At 42.1% G+C, this 19548-nt stretch overlaps 1 protein-coding gene across 7 annotated transcripts in view; it reads left to right on the plus strand.

Annotated features, from left to right (window-relative positions):
- The window catches only part of MAP3K20 (mitogen-activated protein kinase kinase kinase 20), a 159805-nt gene that overhangs the window by 113665 nt on the left and 26592 nt on the right, over nt 1-19548 (plus strand). For 6 of the 7 annotated variants that reach the window (XM_037151277.2, XM_053665205.1, XM_053665206.1 and 3 more), the window contains 6 exons: nt 314-449; nt 13216-13260; nt 15009-15039; nt 15137-15276; nt 18288-18350; nt 19317-19409. In XM_037151277.2, the coding sequence (XP_037007172.2) occupies nt 314-449; nt 13216-13260; nt 15009-15039; nt 15137-15276; nt 18288-18350; nt 19317-19409 (508 nt within the window). Of the gene's footprint in view, nt 1-313; nt 450-4528; nt 10072-13215; nt 13261-15008; nt 15040-15136; nt 15277-18287; nt 18351-19316; nt 19410-19548 lie in introns of those variants that run through there. The other variant, XM_053665210.1, reaches the window with a different exon arrangement.

Raw genomic sequence — 19548 nt, forward strand, 5'->3', positions numbered from 1 at the left:
CTGTTGTAAACTGTAAGGAGCTAGATAAATGTAAGCATTTATTAGATGTCTAAACCAGAACACCGGCTCTTAGCTTTGGCTCAGACCCAGGGGCTCTTCAAAGCTTTGTTTAAGTATTTTGAGCTTGTTTTTCCAAACTAGAAACTACCCATTCATCTTGAAGGCTATGAAAGGTTTGTTATTTTCTGTTGCCCTTTAGTTTAAAAGCACAAGTTTTCGCCTTTTATCTTGATTCAGCATTCCAATGGACCCACTAAGCATTTAATATACCTCTTGAGCAAAGTCGAGACTTGAACCAGTTATTTCTGTGCAGGTGTGAAATTGAAGCAACTCTTGAGAGGCTGAAGAAACTCGAACGTGATCTCAGCTTTAAAGAGCAGGAACTCAAAGAACGAGAAAGACGCCTGAAGATGTGGGAGCAGAAACTAACGGAGCAGTCCAACACCCCGGTGAGTGCCCCCTGCAGGGTTAGCCTGCCCCCCCCCCCCCCCCCCCACTTAGATGAGCGGCTGAGCATGGCGGCATGGCAGCTTCCCCTCCCCCTGCCACCTCCGCACTTCCTGCCTAACACCTGTGCATTACAAAGGGCCCACACTTACACCCAAGTAGAACGAGCTCGTGCCTCACATCAATTAACAAAAATGCCAGGAATTTCTAAGAAAAGCTTATCCTATTTCTGGCTCTTTCCCTAGGAACTGTTATTCTGTCAGTGTGTTCGCATATTAGAACTAAAAAATAAAATCCATCGTGTTTTTCACACCATCTGCTAGATACCTTGAACATGTGCCTTAACGCTGTTTAACTCTTTCAAGTTCATCAGTAACTTAAAATGTAACACCAAGGCAGCTAGTTGTCTAGGTAAGTCTTTGATGTGTCAGAACTTAACCAAGTTTTTCTTCTAAAAGGAAGCTTATTTAATGACATTTAATAAAGCTAATACCTGACAAACATGAATATTCCTTAGTCAGTTTAGCATTATCATCCTGGGCAGTAAAAGATTGGAAAAAGACTTCTGTCAGGACAAGCTTCCAATATTTATTACACCTGGGAGATATCTTGGTTTCTTCCAAACTTCATAATTTGAGGAAGGTAATCCTCTTTAAGGATTGTGCTCTTTATACAATTACCTTGAGCTTATATATTCACAGGCTATATTAGAGTATAATCAAATTTCAGCATTCTTTTCTATTTTAAAGGATGTATCACTTTTGAAATGAAGTATAAATTTATCAGTGGTTTTACCGGGGCTTTTAATGGGTCACATTTCTCCACTTTAAAAATCACATGTACAGGTAAAATTAAAAGTATGTTTGTTACATATTTTAAGCTTATTATTGACAGTTGCTATGGCGATTATACCAAAAAAATACTCAAATACCCTTCAGTTGGTGATCTTCAGCTGGCTTTCCTATTTTTAAAAACCTTAATCTCCACTGAGCAGCCAATGCTCAATTACAAAGTATATTTTCCAGCGTCTGAAAATTAAAATAGTTTGCCTCCTTTTCCAGTGTATGTGGAGAAGCAACCTGATATCCAAAAAAAAGGGAAATTAAAGTGAAGGCAAATGTTTATTGATAGATTTAACTTTTTCAGAAATGACTTTGGTTATTCAGGGAATCCCAAAGTGAGAACTGAATTGCTAATACGTAAGACTATCATGGGTATTTTAAAGTAGCACATTTTATAAGTTTAGTGAATTTAACTTGGCCCCCAAGAAAGATGCCAAGGGAAGTTCCGTGTTCTGGTTGAACCGATACCAACAGGCAGGCCCGGGAAGCCTTCCCCTGAGGACGTGTGAGGGAGGGGGCCCCCGCTTCTCCCAGGGCTGAAAGGCAGAAACATGGCCCTCATCCTGAGATGGTTTTTTTATTACTATTACTTTGAAATCTTAAGCTGTAAAGCATTGCATGGCTTGACTCTCAATGCAGCATTGTGAGAAAAAAGTAAGGCGCCCATTAGAGTTTGCTTTAGAACCTTTCTTTGGTTTCCTGGCATTAGTTTTGCTAAGAAATTATGGGCGGCCTTGCACACGTCCTTGCTCTCATTAGAAACATGGTTGTGTGATGAAGAGCAGGCACCGAGTGCTCAGTGTGTTGTGTGTGGCACTTGCACGGCTGAGGGCTGCCGTCTAGTAACAGACAGCGTGAAGCACCTTCGCACGGAGATTTTCTTCCTCTTCTTCACTAAGGAAGGCTACGCTTTCTCTCTCTCCATGCTTGCTTTTAATGTCTCTTCTGCTTACAGCTGGTATTTCTGAAGGAAAGAAAGTTGGTGCTCAGGTATTTTATAAATAGGTGTTTTCTTTTATCCTCACTTCAGTGTCTAGATGACTTTCAATAAGGTTTCTGAGAGAAAGATTTTTACTTTTTAAAAATAAACTTCTTAAAAAGGAAGTGGCTGGAGGCTTAAATTTCCTGTAGCTAACCTCCTCTTAATTATAGAAGTTTGACATTGACACACTGTATTTAAAATTGTATTATTGGATTTATTTCAAGGAAGGACAATTATTTTTTCCCTGAAATTAAGAAATTAAAAATATTTGGGAAGATGAATTCTTCATACATAAATATGAATGATGTTTATTTTTAAAATTATTATCATAGCTTAATGTAAAAACAAACTTAACAGTAAAAGCTTATTTGAGAGACATTTATTGAGATCTTAACATAAGGAAGAACCCTTTAAATAAGAAGATGAATAATCAATAAAGAGTTTCCCGAGAGTATCTTATAATTGAAAACAAGTTTGAGAAGCTTGGAAATTTGACTACTAGGAAAATAATATCCTGTTTTCAGTGTTAAAGGATCTAAAGCAATTTTTTTTATATAATATGTACTTTTTTAGCCCAATTAGCTGATGTTCTTATTGAACTAACAACTTCAGCAGTCCTTTCTTAATAGAGTAGGATTTTTTTTTAAACTTACCTCCAACTTTGATTTAAAGAAAAGAAATTGTCCCTTAAAGAATATCTTTACACACAAAATATAAAGGTCACCCTACTGTTTTATATTTGTATGCTATTTGTCTTAAACCTACCCACATTTAAACAACACCAAAAATATAAGCCCTGATTTATTTCTATTTAAAAAAGGAGTTCATCATCACCAAGCCCTTATTATATGAAATGTTAAAGGGACTTATCTAAGAGAAAGAAGTTAAAAAAACATGAACAGTGAAAGGACAGCAAACTCACAGTTATTAACAACCACACCTAAAACAAAAGCAAACTAAGAGGACAGCTAGATCAGGAGCAGAACCATAGAAATGAAGATCACATGGAGGGTTAGCAACAGGGGAGTGGGAGAAGGAGAAGGGGGGGAGAAGGTACAGAAAATAAGTAGCATAGATGGTAGATAGAAAATAGATAGGGGGGAGGGCAAGAATAGTATGGGAAATATAGAATCTAAAGAACTTGAGACACGTGGTCATAAACTAAAGGGGGGGGAATGGTGGGGGAGGGGTGTGCAGGGTGGAGGGGAATGAAGGGGAGAAATAGAACAACTGTAATGGAATAATTAATAAAATATATTTTAGTTTTTTTTAAAAGAAAATATTTTAAAAAGTAATAAAATAAAATAAATTAAAAAAGGCAACAACACTTTTCAGAGCCAGTTTTACTCCCAAAATGAAAATGACCAACACTTATAGGAATAGGATTACTGTTTCAAAATAATTATATAATGCAGGAAATAAATGTCTGTATCCACCATGAAAAGGAGAATTCCTAGAAAGGAAAAAAGTTCTGCTAAAAGAAAAAACTTACAAAGTAGAGAAGAAAGAAAAAGGTAATAATCTAAATTAATACTAATTTCCTTTCCTCTCTATTTATATATATATATATATATATATATATATATATATATATATACTTGTTTATAACATAAATGTTAGAGACAGGATCTAGAATTTGTTCTCAAGTAAATTATTTCATAAATCGAATAACTAGAATTTTCTCTGGCTGCAATAAATGAAAACAAGAGAGTTGTAGACTCATTTTAGTTTAGGGTCAGACACTGATTGGGCTGAAAGGGTCGTGAGTGACCTCACCTCCCTCGACCCTCACGGACCGCCAGCTGTTTGCACGCTCCCGCTGCGCTGCGCTGCGCTTTTCTTCTTTGGTACAAGTTTTCTCAATTTTTACTTGAGATGTCAGCTCAACTTAATTTCTTTTTTAATATGACAGTTCACTAATATTTCTCTACGAAAGTGAAATTGGGAAAAATTAAGAAAAACCCTAAAATCTACTTTGTTTTAAGCAAAAAGAGGGCTTAAGACTTGCAACGTCCTTCCCATTTGAAATTTGGCGTGCACACTCTGGGCTGTGATTTAGTCTGTCATTTATAAATGATGGCAAATACCTTGGAGCCAAATCTGCCATTAAATAAACTCTCATGTAATTTCCTATATTCACTTATTTCCCTAATCATTCACCTTCCATGCATTGCCGGCTAATTTTGTGGTATCTGTTTCCTTTATTTAAATTGGTCCTAATTTCTTTTTCCTTCTGTCCTTTCTTTCCTCGTGATAGCTTCTCTTGCCTCTTGCTGCAAGAATGTCTGAGGAGTCTTACTTTGAATCTAAGACAGAGGAGTCAAACAGTGCAGAGATGTCATGTCAGATCACAGCAGCAAGTAACGGGGAGGGCCATGGCATGAGCCCCAGTCTGCAGGCCATGATGCTGATGGGCTTTGGGGATATCTTCTCAATGAACAAAGCAGGAGCCGTGCTGCATTCTGGGATGCAGATAAACATGCAAGCCAAGCAGAATTCTTCCAAAACCACATCTAAGAGAAAGGGGAAGAAGGTGAACTTGGCCCTGGGGTTCAGTGATTTTGACTTGTCAGAAGGTGACGATGCTGATGATGACGGTGATGAGGAGGATAATGACATGGATAATAATAGTGAATGAAAGCAGAAAGCAAAGGAATAAAGTTGAAAATGTTTGGAAAAACAAAAGAAACTTGTTATCTCAGTCTGTACAAAAACCAGGAAGGAGGTAGAAAACCAAGCATGGCATTTGTAGGCCAAGTACATTTATATGACAGTCATTACTTTACTGATTTTATTTTTGATTTGCTTTTGCTTTACCGAAAAATGGGGGGCGGGGATCAAGCCAAAAAGGTATACGAATCAGCAAATGTGGTACCTGATTATAGAAACTGGTGATTCCATATACAATATAGTATTTTTAACTAATGGCATTTTGACTTTTTTCTTTAATGAATAGCTTGATAGCTTGTATTTGATTTGGTTTGATTTCGTTTATTCAATTGCATAAGAAAACTTACATTTTGAGCAAGCACTCTTAACTCCTAATTCTTCTTTGACACTTGATTTTCTTATAACATGCTACTTTTTTTTTCTTGCGGCAATACACTGTCCTGTCAGAAATAATTGATAGTGACTACAAAAGCCAACAATAAGAAAAGTGAGATGAAAGAAGGTTATAACAAATACCTCTTCAGAAATACCTAAATGCCAAGAATTTTCAGTACTTCACAGCACAACTATTCAAAGCAAAACCTGGGAGATGTTCTCAATAGTACAGCTGAAGGAGAAATACTCTAGTTCGAAAACAGCAGCTATCACGGGCTTCCATACCAGTGCTGGCCTGGAAGCTTCTGGACAACAGCACACTGCCATCTAAGGCTCGCCTTTTCCTTTATAGAGAGAGAAAGAGATACCTCCCTTTCTTAAAGGGATCGTCTTAAAGGGAAACTTTCAGGCGTTGTGAGTGTGAGGCAGGCCTGCTCTGCCCCTCTGCTGTGCATGTTTGCTTTCTGGAGGGGTTGATCATCGTGGATTCTAAACACGTGTACAGATTTTTTCAAAGAAGGAAATATTATAAAAGGAATAGCAAAGATAAGTTTTCATCACTTAGGCAAAAGTGCAAGAGGAAGGGTTCTTTTTATATCGAGTGCAGCCTTCCAGAGTTGTGTTTCTCGAACCCTGACCAAGCAATGCCGGTGTTACAGAGAAGTAGTTGTCAGTGCCACTCTGAAAACCCGGGCAGCCGGAGAGGTTCTCTGAATGTTATTGCATCTTTGTTAAAGCTTGTTTAAACTATTAAACACTATTTCTTTTTTTTAAAAAAAATCTGGAACATTTATAGTTATATAAAAAAAAGACGAAAGAACAAATAGTGATTCAGCCTAAATTAGAGGGCAGTGCCATTCATTTGACTATTAAATCAAAATGCTTTCGGTGATTCTTTTTATGGGAGATTTAAGAAAGGATATCATCATAGATATTATCTAGTACTATTTCCAAGTATATTTGATCATAAAAAGCCTTCTGGAATTTGAAGCTTGGCATGCTTCTGATCCCCATTAAAAGCTGAAAAATACATGAAATGATCAGTACACTGTTCCACCTTTATTTGGAGAAAAGTAACGAGTAAAATGTTGTGGGGGTGGCATGTAGAACAGCCTGCGTACGTGGAGGGTGGAGAGAGCGATCTGAAGTCAGAGTGCGGTTCAGGGCCCTGGGTCGGCTCACTGGGCTGCCTTGGGCACATTATTTAACCTCTGTGTGTCTGTTTGCTCCTTAACATGAGAATGATAATAGTACCTACTTCAAAGGATTGTTGTGAGGATTATTACTATGATTATTATTATTATTATTAAATAACACATGTAAAGCCCTTAAGTACCAGGCCCATGGTAAATGGTCAGTTAATATTACCTACTGTAATTATGTCAGGGAAAAGGCACTGAAAAATAAATGGTTTCAGTAACCTTATGGAAAACAAAACTATCAACTTCAAGTGATAATTGTTCAGTATGACATGAAATTAAAAGTGGCTCGCTTTCAGGAAAGAATATGAGCTGTAGATTTATTCTGTTGCTCTTTGAAGCGACTGCCAACAGACTAAGTAAATGTGAAAAGGAGAGGTCAGCGTCTCACCTAGAATATGGTTCCCCGCTTACCCAGTCTGGTACGTAGATACGGATAAACGCACACCACAATATGCTGCTGATGACGGATCGGCACACACCTTCCTAAGCATCCTGTCTGTGCTCCCTGATTCAAGGCAAGCCACTCTAGCAGAAAGTCTGGGAGTGGAGCTCAAGGGGCAGTTTTTAACTCGACTTCCCAGCATGCCCTGGGGTACTAAGGCTTAGCAACCTGAAGGAGAGAGCCAAAGAGGATAGTTGAAAAGCCTCTTGCTATAAGGGGGCTAAATAGTAGTGGGGGGGCAGGGATACAAAAGAATAAAAATATAAATTGAAAAATAATTCTCTTGCACATTTTACCAGGCAAAGATAAAGTCATTCATTCCACAAATATCCATCAAGCCCCTTCTCTGCACCAGGTACTATTCTGGGCAACAGCAGGACAAAAACATGTGCACCTATAGACCTTACAGGCTACAGAGCAGAGATTAACAATAAATAAAGCTAATGTATGATATAGTTGAACACATTTGAGAAGTGCCTGCTGAAGAGTAACACAGGGAAGGAGGCTCAGGTGCACAGGGTGTGCGTGGTTGTCCAATGTGCAGCTGAGGTCGGAGGACAGGTCTGCCGACAAGGGCATCTCTGTGGGCTGAGTTTGGGATCTGTGCACTTTGTGTAAGGGTATAAGCCTTGCCCCTCCTTAGGGAGAATCAGCAATAAACTTAAAACATGGGAACTGAATGAAACTGACTTTTTTCCTCTACATATAAATCTATTACGACTATACATGAAGTTTTGCTGCATTAATAAAACCAGTCAAATAGGGCCAAAAGATAAAGGTAATAGGACTCAATACCCAGGCCCAGAGTTACCATGAATTAGGTAATATTTGTTAACCTCTCAATTCCCATCAATATTCCAGAGATGGTTGTAACTCAGTACTCTACCATCAAGAAACTGCTAGATCGAGGACCCAACAGATAAATAACCTCAGTGATAAGCTTGAAATCGCTCTTCACCAAGAATTAGGCTACTGGCCGTTACCATATGGTCCTGCCTATTTCCTCTCTGTTCCAAATCAGTATCTTTCTAAGGCATTGAACATCCCTGAAACCTGCATCATAAAACTGAATTTTAATGTGGTCTCACTCTGTGAAGATTAGAAGACTTTAGACTCTGTTATTAGTTTTATTAAGTTTAAAAAGAAATGGTTATCGGCCATGCGCATAAAATCTAATGCTGAAGTTAATTGTGCAGCTTCTAATTCACTTTTCAGATCAACGTTAGAAATGGCTAATTATTGCTGTTGGATTTATTTCTGATGATTTGCCTTATAAAAAGGGGCATTTATAAGAAAAGGGAAAGAAACAGAAATTTGAAGATTCACAATGAGAGTTGAAACTCTCAAGTGTAGTAGTAATTGTCAGAGACACACGAGTGCAAATACACTATTCTTTCAGCTCCTTCCCTTTACTCATGAAGGCGACCGTGTGGAATCTGGTGGCACCTGCTAGTGGTTCTCACCGGAGGCAGGGCTGGCACCTTATGGGGAGGAGAGTACTAGCCATAGTTCTGCTTGTCGTGGTAGCCGGGGTGTATTTCATGCCCAGTGCCAGAAATGGTAGCATCCCAAATGCCAGGGACAGTCACACCCCAGGAAGAATTCCATCTGGAATCCCTATTTCCCCCTCTTCCACGGAGCAGCTTTCTGAAAAACCTGGCAGTTTCAGAGTTCCATGTCTAACTTCCCCCCCCAAACAAAAGCCATCCCAGTCAGAGATGCACTGACAGAATTACAATTATCCCATCTGATTTTTGTATGTTTGTGGCATTTATCTTAACCACCCTCCCCCACTTGTGGAAATGGTTTCTTTCCCTGTGACAATGCTGGTGGAAACTTCATGAAACAGCTCAATTTACTCTCCTGTTACACAAATGCCACACTAACAAAGAAAAACACCACTGAGGTTACAGTTCTGCAAAGTAGCCAGGTTCGTTTCAAAGGGCCCTTTTCCTGAGTCTCTTTTCTTTTCTTTTCTTTTTTTTTTTTAGCGAAGTCACAATTTAATATCTTACATGAGTAACCAATGTAAAGAGGTTGCAGGCCCTCTTGTTTTTAATGTTGTGGAACTGTTGAAGGCCAGTTTTTAGCCCATGATTTTTAACATGCAGCAGATTTGTTAGACTTGAACACCAGCTGAGGAATTCAAACTTGATCCCCATTAAGACCAAGGAACTGGGGGCAAGATTTGGGAGCAATCTAAAATGACTTCTGCAGCACTACAAGGTACATAACTTTATTTTTAGAGTTTTCATTGGAGTGGTAATGATTGCATGAAAGACCATCTTAAAACTTATCCCAAGTTAAATATTGATACTTTCTTTTTTTTTGATACACTACACTTGTGGCAGCCTTTTGAAATTAGCAGTCTCACCAAACCACATGTGTAACAGGGCACAGTTTTCTATAATCAGGTACCTTTGCTGCTTTTGAGTAAGACTGTTTCCGGCTTAGACCGTAAGCACTGCCGGAGAGAAGGCTCCGGTCTGTCTTTCGACTGCAGCACTATCCGCCAGCTCTTAGGTGCACCTCTCCCGGGATGAACCACGAGTGTCTACCAGGAAATCTGGAGGACTCGCTGCCTTTTCTCTGATTCCCACCCACTTCGCACTCTATTGCCTGGGCGGAGCTTTCCGGCATGTGATTATTTACTTCAGAGTAGAGTTTCAAGCACCTACATTAAATATTTTACATTGTGTGCAGCATAATATATCTTTTAATGTCAAACATAATACAGTGCACATATTGCTTTTACACTGTTTTAAAATTTTTGTACTAAATAAGAAAATATTTATATTCTTTGAGTGTGAGCTTTGAAGAGATGGCATTACCACTTTATTGGGTTTTTTTAACAAGTTTTTTCTCAGTTATTCTATTGCAATGTTGTCCTGAGCAAGTTCTATGCCAAAATCTTGTGCGATGTTTGTATGGAAGATGACTTACGTGGCAGGGCTGTGCGGTTACCGACGTGATCGCTGGGGCTTGATATTCCAGCACAAAGTCCACAATGTACTCAGAAATCCGAGTTGGTGTCATAAATTTCATTTTGATGTGAACTTTGCTTTCCTTTGTTTTAAGACTCCATTTTACAATAAACATTTTGACAGTAAATCCCTTCGTTATGTGTTACTGTGTACATCACATCTCTGTTAGATTTGATTCCCAACATCCTTTGATGTCACACGCACGCCCACGAGTGTGAGCTTTTCTCCCCTAAAGTCAGTTGGAGTGTAAATAATGGATTTGTAAAGTGACGGGGCAGTCACAAGTTGGATTTTTCTTTATCTCTAAAGAGAGACAGAAGGCTTAGGACCCACCCTGCAGCAGAGACACTGACGTGTTAACAAGGTGCAGAAAACATAAGGGAATGGTGAGCCACTGTGGGGCTGGAGGTCACTAACTCCACCCCTGTCCTGCCCAGTCCAGACTGCCTTGCAACAGTGCCTTCTCACTGGTCTTGGCGAGCACCCTGCCGAGCACGCCCTGCCCAGGTGGCTCAGCTGGTTGGAGCATCGTCCCATACACCAAAAGGAGGCTGCAGTTTCCATCCCCAGTAGGAGCACCCACGGGAGGCAACCCATCAATGTTTCTCTCTCTCTCTCATCAATAAAAACATATCACATACACTCCCGTGAGGATTTAAACAAAAGAGAAAATTCTGCCACAGCACATACCAACCGGAACCCAGTACCTTTCCCTTGGCGTCATCTTGATGAGCCATCCTCAGAGTGCAATAAAACTCTCCTTTTGACATGAAAGCCAAAAGTGCTCATATTGATTAGTTGCTTCATTGACAACCTTTATTCTAATCAAGAAATACTTCTCTCTTTTTTTTAATTTTATTTTTTTAGAGAGAGGGAGGGAGGAAGAAGAGAGGGAGAGAAACATCAGTGTGTGGTTGCCTCTTGCATGCCCCCTACTGGGGACCTCACCTGCAACCCAGGCATGTGCCCTGACTGGGAATTGAACCGGCGACCCTTTGGTTCACAGGCCAGCACTCAATCCACTGAGCTTCACTAGCCAGGGCTCAAGAAATACTTCTTTATCACTTTTGTTTAGCACAACATCTGCGAATGGTATAAAAATCAAAATGCTGCACATCCCTCTCTTCCTACTATAAAAGCCAGCCCTGATGCAGGGAAACATTTCTGGAACAAGTTCTTACTTCACAATTGTGTCCGTGACGGAAAAGGGAGATGACATGGTTCTGCAGCTGTGCCCAGCTGCCCTGTGCCCTGTGAAGAAATAAAACTTGTCACGTATTCTCTTTGATGGAGTTTACTTTTAGACCCTATTCCTCACATGGTTTTCCTTTCTGCATTATTAAAGCAGGTGAGTGCACGCGACCACTGATTCCTTTGTACGCCAGGTGTTTCAGAGGGAAGGGACCGTCCCAAGGGAATGCAGCACGTGGGGGCAGCAGAGGAGAGAGTGGTAGTGAGTTCTGCCTTTGCACCTTATCTTCATTACTCAAACTCTACACAGTCACAGTCATTGTAACCAGTGGATTTTAAAAAAAAATTCTGCCTGACCCCCCAGAGCCAGCCTAATGTCCCTTTATCCTTAGACACACACTGCATCCGGAGCCCTGGTAGGGCAAGCGTGCCCCGCCCACCCTTCCTCTGCCCGCCCCCCACCACTGCCAGTGTCTTGCCCTGATGCTTCTCACCCGCAGTCACTGCCTTTCTCCTGGCCCTGAGTGCCCAGCTCAAGCCACTGTGCCTTCCATTCCCCTCATCTTAGCCTACGAAACCCGCCCTTTTCCCTGGCAAGCCCATAGACGGTGAACTCTATACTGGAGAATTCAGTGTTTTTATAAATGCACCCTTCAATTTTACTCATTCAACAAGTTGTTCAACAAAAATTTACCACGTTGTGTATGCCAAGCACTCTGCCAGGAATGCTTCATCTTGGGTTACACTCTGAATATAAACCAAGATGAAGGTGACCTGCAACCCTCTGTGAGTAATTCATACCTGTTTTACCCCATTTCAATTTAAAGCTCATTGAAGGCAAAGACATACGTTTCCTGGCAGGGTTTGGGCCTTTGAGTTCAAAGTGCCTGCAGACTAAAAGAATTAACTCGCCTACCCTCTCATTTTTACACTAGTGTTAAAAATAACCAAGTTCAGCTTTTTTCCAACTTACCCACAAAAAATGTTATTTTTAACTGAGGTTAAATAGCACTTTGCCGCATTATCTTGTGAGCAATTCAACCATTTTGACGAGTTAAGTTAGTTAAAATTAATGGCTATCACAAACTCTAAACCAAGTCACAGGAGACACAAGGTTTGTTTTTTTCCAAGCTGTGTAGGCATTTATCATTCAGTCTCGGGGCGGGGGGGTGGGGGGTGCGGGGGCGCTTGGAAAGACTGGCCCTCTGGCTCTGAAAACCTCTTGCAAAGTTACCTTTCATGTTTGCATGCCCCACAGAGAGGGAGTTTTTAAAATTTATTTGCTTGTTTTAGAGCAAATTTGCAACCTGGGCTTCTTAGAACAGTTCCACTTTCACTTGTCTTTCATTCATGGATCCTAATATTTGGCTTTAAAAATATAAAGCAAGCAGAACATTTAGTTAAACACTTAGGAATTCTCCTGTGCAGAACAAGCATGAGTCGTCTAGTTACCAAATGGTTGCTTTGGACTTTTCATTAAAAATCAAACTATACTCATGCTGACTGAGAACTCCAAGGAAGGCTCTGGAATCTGACAAATGTCAGAAATTCCTTGACTTTCGAGCCCTATTGTGGGCCATAAAAGGACTCTTGTGTCAAGTACCGAGACAGAAAAATCTCAAGAGGTACAGTGTCCAGTTACAGCAGCTCACAAAGTGCAATGAGTTGGGCCCTGGCCAGGTGACTTGGTTGGTCAGGGCATTGTCCTGATACGCCAAGATTGCAGGTTCAGTCCCTGGCAGGAGCACATACAAAAATCAACCAATGAATGCATAAATAAGTGGAACAACAAACTGATATCTGCCCCATTCCTCTCTCTCTAAATTTTAAAAAAATCTAAAAGAAAAGGTGCAATGAATTCTTACTGAGTGGTTGATGCACCTGATCGGTTTCTGTGGGAAAAATCCTTGGAGCACTGGAAAATTCCTCTTAAGGTCGGGAAACTTGTTTTCTATCCAACCTTACCTGTGAGAGGAAGCAAGCCAGAGCAGCACCTGAGAGCTAAACTAGACAACGGGATAAACCAAGAAGACCATGATAATATTACTTTCTAAAAATCCCATTCGTATTTCCCATGCAGCTGCTGCCTTCCTTTGAGATCGGCTCGTGGACCGAAGACGACGTGGTAAGCTGCTCCTGCTGACGCCTCCTGTGATGGGGGCAGGTATTTCCTAAACTTGTCCACGAGTTAAAGACGCAGCCAGAGGGGCTTGGGCCTTAGGAACTAGAAGTTGACAGATTCCATGTTTTTCTGTTTTTAGTGCAGTAATGTTTAAAATAAGGCCTGAAGAGCAAAGCAAGCATCTCTTCAAATCTTACGAGAGGATTCTACCTCCCTCTTTGCTCAGAAAGGGATTCCAGAACACCGTAATGAATATACCAAGGACAAAACTAAAGGGCTTGTGCAGGATACCAAATCAATGCACTTAAAACTTTTTACCTTAAATTTTCTTAAGATTACCAGGGATGCACTTGAACCATGCTGGAGAAAGATCCAGTAAAGGCCATTCCGCTGAGCTGGGTCTCCTCTGCACCTTAGGCCAGTTCAAATGTGGCAGGTTCGTTTTTGCCACCTTTACGCCGACCTTCCCAAGGCAGACGGACACGAGCTCTCAGACGTTCCTTGCAAGTGGAGCCAGAGAATCCCCTATGTTTTTGAGGGAATATGGACAGACTTAAATCAAGTCCTGCAACCTGCACTTGGGGAGTGGCCTGGGGGAGACTCCTGTTTAGTCCATCGTATCCCCGTATCTGCGTCCTTAGCGAGAAACAGGGCTGAGAATTCTTGATCAGACACCTCAGGGGCTTACGCTCAAAGTATCATTCAATGAAAAGGAAGGAAACAGCTGTAATGCCATCCTCAGCGGGCTCCCACCCTGGGGAGTGGACCAGGTGCCACAAGGTACAAACTCCCTGCTGGAAACTCCTGGGAAGGTCTGTTTACCTAATTCAACCTGGTTTCTGCACCAGGGAACTTCCCTCCCTGCCCTTTGTATTCTGGTGAAGCAAAATCGCTTTCAACATTAGTTGACCTCTGGCTTCTATAGGGAAAGGAAACTTGGCACCAGCTGCGTCTACTTCACCCCATTTGCTGAGCCCCAGTGATTCTGGGGTTCCTGCCAAACCCACCTAACAGGGAACGAGGACTTAGGATCTCCTTTATTCACAGACATGGATAGAATCCCTTTATCCCCAGCCGCAAAGCTGGGGTATCTAATTTGAAAAGAAAAAAAATTAAAGGCTATTTTTTAGTCTTTGCCCTGCCTGAGGTTCAGTGGTTTTCAGACCATTTAAATAGATTTCCAGGATCAAGGGCAGAATTGGTGGGACTGGATCTGGCCTCCCTTCGGTCGCCCTTGACCTGGGCACTATGAGAAGCTGCCAGTAAGTGTGCAGCAGGTGAAATTAAAGGGCACCGCGTCCAGCCTTGTTCTGTATAGGGAGCTCCACGCTTTAACTTGTCTCGGTCCCCATGGCTACTTCATGACCAGGCCTAGAACAGAGGACACATTCCACCCACTTCTCTGTCCACTGCCGTGTGCTCCCTGTTACTCATACAATGGCTGGGTAAACCAGTGCCCCTCCGTAGCCCCAGGGACACGAACAGAAAATCATTTGAAGAACCTTTTTGAAAGGATTTTTGTATATCTCCCAAATAAGAAGGAAAACCAAATCCCTCAAGTGTCCAAGAGCCCCAAAGAGGGGGATAGCTCCTATTTGGAAGCTTAAAGTTTTAAAATCATAGAGAGAAAACTTTCTGTTTTACAAGAATTAAAGACATTTTACTCTATGGAGAACTACAGGTGTTACTGTTAAGTCTGGCCATGGAGCACGCAAGAATCTTCAAAACTGTCTGTGTCCTCTCTTTCGCAGTATTTTTGGGTTCAGCAGCTCGTCCGAAAAGGCAAGTGGAACAATTTACCTTCTTAATTCATGGAGTTAACTTTGCTCCGGATACGCTTTAGTCTCATTTTATCCCGCCTTCTAATCGCTTCCTTCAGGGGACTCTTCGGCGGAGATGAGCGTCTATGCAAGCTTGTTTAAGGAGAACAACATCACGGGGAAGCGACTGCTGCTTCTGGAGGAGGAAGACTTGAAAGACATGGGCATTGTCTCCAGGGGGCATATCATTCACATAAAGGTACCTCAGAACGAGAGCAGCCAGCGGCTCCTCCCTGGGCTCCTGCTCTGTGGCAGACCGTGGGCTGTGTGGGCGGCTGCGGGCACAAACGGGTACACCGGCCGTGCAGAACGGTGTCCACGCCAGCTGCTATTTAGCCGCTGCGCCCATGGGACCCTCCTTTTTCCTCACTGTCCACAACAAAAAGGGGTAATACCTGACACAGCAGAAGTCGCCTGGATACACCTGCCTATCACCCCCACATCCTGAGGAAGTCCCTAGTGGAGAAGATACAGGTCCTAATCCTGCAATGGTGGTAAAATGACAGCTGTGAGAAATATCAAAACGAAGAGATGAGGTTGGACTGAGGAAGGGCTTCTGTGAAGAATTGTGAAGGAGTTAAGAGCCCAAGAATAAGCAGGTGTTAACCCAGGGAAGGGGCTTAGCCTTAACCTTCATGTTTCTTCCCTCTAAGAGTCTGAGTCAGAAACCTCATATATATATATATACACTTCAAAGGCTGGCAAACAACTTAATCTTGACCTCTGAGTGTGGGCAGATTCATCCCCAAAATCTGCACTGCCTTTGATGGACTACAGTAGGAAAAATTATTTTCTCTGGTACAGAGAAGTTTCAGAGTTCCAAAGGAGAAATTTGGTAAGTCTTAAGTTATTTGGCAGCTGCCCAGTAAGACGCTCCCGCCTCTGTTGGCGTTGGAAAAAGACCAACGTTCCTTAAGGAGCAGACAGGAGGAAAGGGGGTGGCAAGCTGCGACACCTCACCACAACCGACCGGGATTTCAACATTCCCAGACCTGGCCTGGGACAGCCAAAGTGCCCCTCCACGCCGGCTGGTGTCACTCACCACAGGCGAAGTCCAGCAAATGTGTTCTCGTTCAACAAATTCATTAAATGCCTACTTATTGCCAGACTGGGCCTCAGAGGACACAAGGAAAAGTTCTCCCCAGAGGAATTTATGTCCCGGAGAAGAGATAAAACATGTACATACAACCTCTCATAGTATAGGGTCTTCACAATTCATAGGAAAAGAGCTATTTCATTACCTCTGCTCCGGAGGGGCAGCGGGGGAGGCAGAGAAAGAAAAGAACAGGGAGCAGGTGACCTTGGGCTGGATCCTGAAGGAGGCACAGAATTTGGAATGTAGACAGGAGAGGGAAAGGAAAAACACTGATCTAGACAGAGAATAAGGAATTAAGAGAAAAAGAGAGCAGAAGAGAATGTAAAGGAACAGCGAGTGTCTCCGTCGGATGGAAGCCTAGGTACAGAAGAGAATTCAGGATACAGAAAGCAGGAGGCAGGTGGACAGCTTACGACCTCAGGCCTGGGATCCAGGATTTGACCTGGGATCAGGAACCTGTGGGGAGTATTAGAAGTTTGGGGGATTGACATATTTAAAACTTTGCTTCTGGAAGTTGTAAAGTGGGTTAGAAAGGAAAGGCTGGATTTTGAAAGAGCAGTTCAGAGGTTGTAGTATAGAGAATAGTAAGGCATCACTAGTGGAGTGAAAATGAGAACGAAGAGAAGGAAGGACACCGGATGTAAGAGCTGTTTGCAGCTAGGAAGTAGCACAGGGAGCAGAGAATAGTGTCACTGAAGCCAAAAGTCAAAAAAGCTTTATAGAAACAAGGCCCTTGCTGTTGAGAAGCCGAGAAACACTTGCCCAGAGAAAAAGCCACTGTGGGACCCTACCAGATGGGGCGGGGTCAGCCTGGTGTCCTCTGCCCCTGAGCTCCAAAGAGGGCGTGACCAGCATCTGTGTGGGGACAGATCCCAGCTGAGTCTGCATGTGCACACAAAGACAGTTGGTTCTCAAGGGGTGAGTCACAAAAGTCAGGCATGTGGACTCTCCACCTAACTGCCAGAGCCCAGCTGTATTAGAGTGGCCACATACTGGGGGCTCCATGAACAGGTGACACTCCATTGAACTCAGCTGGACCAATCAGCTTATACGAGAGGGGAAAATCAAGGGAAAAGAGTCAAGAAAACTTGCAATGGAGGGGCCTGCGTACACACTTGGGGTGCTGAGGATAAACGATGCTTCCAGCTGGGCCTTTCGGGGTGGTATACTGGATGAGTATCTCCAGACTGGAGGAGCCCTCATGGTGCTTGTCAGAAGTGTTACACACCCACACACTCCTGGGGAGACGAGCCCTTCCTTTTCTGCTCTTTCACTAAGACACAAGCATTGCTGCATGCCTTCTCCAAGAGGCTCTCAGCTTTAAACGCTGGGTCATAAATCCAGCCACCGGAGCAGTCCTTCCACCTACCCTTCTGCTGCTCATGTCCCCTTGGAGCCTGTCTGGGCTCCCTTCTTCCCGTGCCCGGCAGCCCTCATGTGGAGGGGCTGCGTACAAGGAATGGGGCTGAACGTCCAGCAAGCGTTCATTACATTGTCAAGTGTCAACGGCTTTCACTGCATTTTGTAAAATGCATCTAATTTCTCTCCTATTGGCACTTTCTTATTCTCTACATGGCATGTTCGGTTCACAGTAAAGCTGGATTATACCTGATGAATATAAAAAAGAATCATAATTCAAATGGTCCTGTCCTTTAAGAGTTCTTTGTGCTTCATTGGGGCGGGAGTGTTGGACACTTACCCATGGAAAAGCCGTTACAATGCAACACACCTTTTCGTGAGATTTCAGCCTTAATGACAAGCCTCTGGTGATATATTTGTGTTCTTTATTGTTTCTCCCAGTTACCCTGGGTGACAACTGCATTCTATAGGCTGGAACATTAACTTGTCACCACTATAGCAATGTTTGAAGAATGGTTTTATTTATTGTTTAGTTTGAAATTTAAGTTCTTAAATATCTTCCCGTCCCATTAAATAATTACAAACTGCACATAACACTGTGAACAATCAGGTTTATTCTCAATAGGTGTTGGATATTAACATCCCCAAGATATTATATGAACTACGTAAATAAAGAATGCCTTTATAGTTGCACAATAATTTTAATCCTCTCTGCATTATCGGATCATTAATAAAGTCATGTGGTTTTTTTACAGTCAGCCATTGAGAAATTAACCCATGATTACCTGAACTTGTTTCACTTCCCACCACTAATCAAGGTAAGTGAGCTTTTTTCCTACTGAGAAAATGCTGCTTTTATTGGCACATGCACCTGCTGCCTCTACACCCAGATCTGCCGATGTCGGGAACTGTTGTTTGAAGTGAAATTTAATCAGATCTGTCCAACAAAAGGCCCTTTGAGTGAAGCTTGGGATGTGCCTAAACTGAATACCCATATTCCCTGAAAGTTGAAACATTAACAATACACTCATGATAAGAACCACACATGTCACCTTAGTGGCTAGAGGATGGAAGTGCCAACCTCTGGCCTCCCACCTGGCTCTGGTGACCTTCGTCTAACTCGTAAGTCACTGAAGGAATTCACACACTAGAGCTCCGGACATTCACTTGCATTTTGGGGCAAGAGGCTTATTGTTTGAACAAATATTAGTATGTATGACATGTTCTTTAAAATATAGTCTAACGGTATATGCTGTACTTTGTTATAAAATTACTAGATACTTGCCCTGATACACAGAATTCTCACTTACTAACAATTGCGGTTTTCCATCTCTAAGCCCCAGAAGGTTCATTTGTTCCTCTGCTTGGTCCTCTTTCCACATACATTCTCGGAACTGCACACTTCCTCTTCGGGAACAGCCTGTGAATATGTCGGGTGTTGTGAAACTCTCAAGGCAAAGTCTCTCGGTGCATCTCCAGGTGCTCAGTGCATTTCCAGGGTAAAACTGCACGATGCGAGATGCAGCGTGAAAAGGGTCGCACGGGGACATTCAGTCTGTGGTGCCTGAGATGACATGCACTGCCTTTGGGAACAGTCTCAGAAGCACACGGCGGTGTCATTTCTCTTGCTTTAAGCAATTGGAATTTGAAGCATCATCCAAAAATAACCAGAAGTTAAACAATAGATTAGAATGGAAAAACTAGTGCTAAGAAATCATCTTTTATTGAGAAGTAAAAGTAAAAACTCTACCTAGAATAAAATGGTGTTTTGTCTTCTGTTTTAGGACTCGGTAGGTGAACCTGAAGAAAATGAGGGAAAAATAGTGAACCTTGAACTTGTTTTTGGTTTTCACTTAAAACCAGGAACTGGCCCAAAGGTAAATTGCATTTTAAATCTTTTGGGTAAATTTCAACCTAATTTAAGAAGAGGGTAAAGGGAAGGGTAAATGGTGATGGAAGGAGACCGGACTTGGGGTGGTGAACACACAATACAATATATAGATGATGTAGAACTGT

This window comes from Artibeus jamaicensis, unplaced genomic scaffold (genome assembly GCF_021234435.1).
Source record: "Artibeus jamaicensis isolate MK-2021 breed Jamaican fruit bat unplaced genomic scaffold, CSHL_Jam_final contig_391, whole genome shotgun sequence".
NCBI lineage: Eukaryota > Metazoa > Chordata > Mammalia > Chiroptera > Phyllostomidae > Artibeus > Artibeus jamaicensis.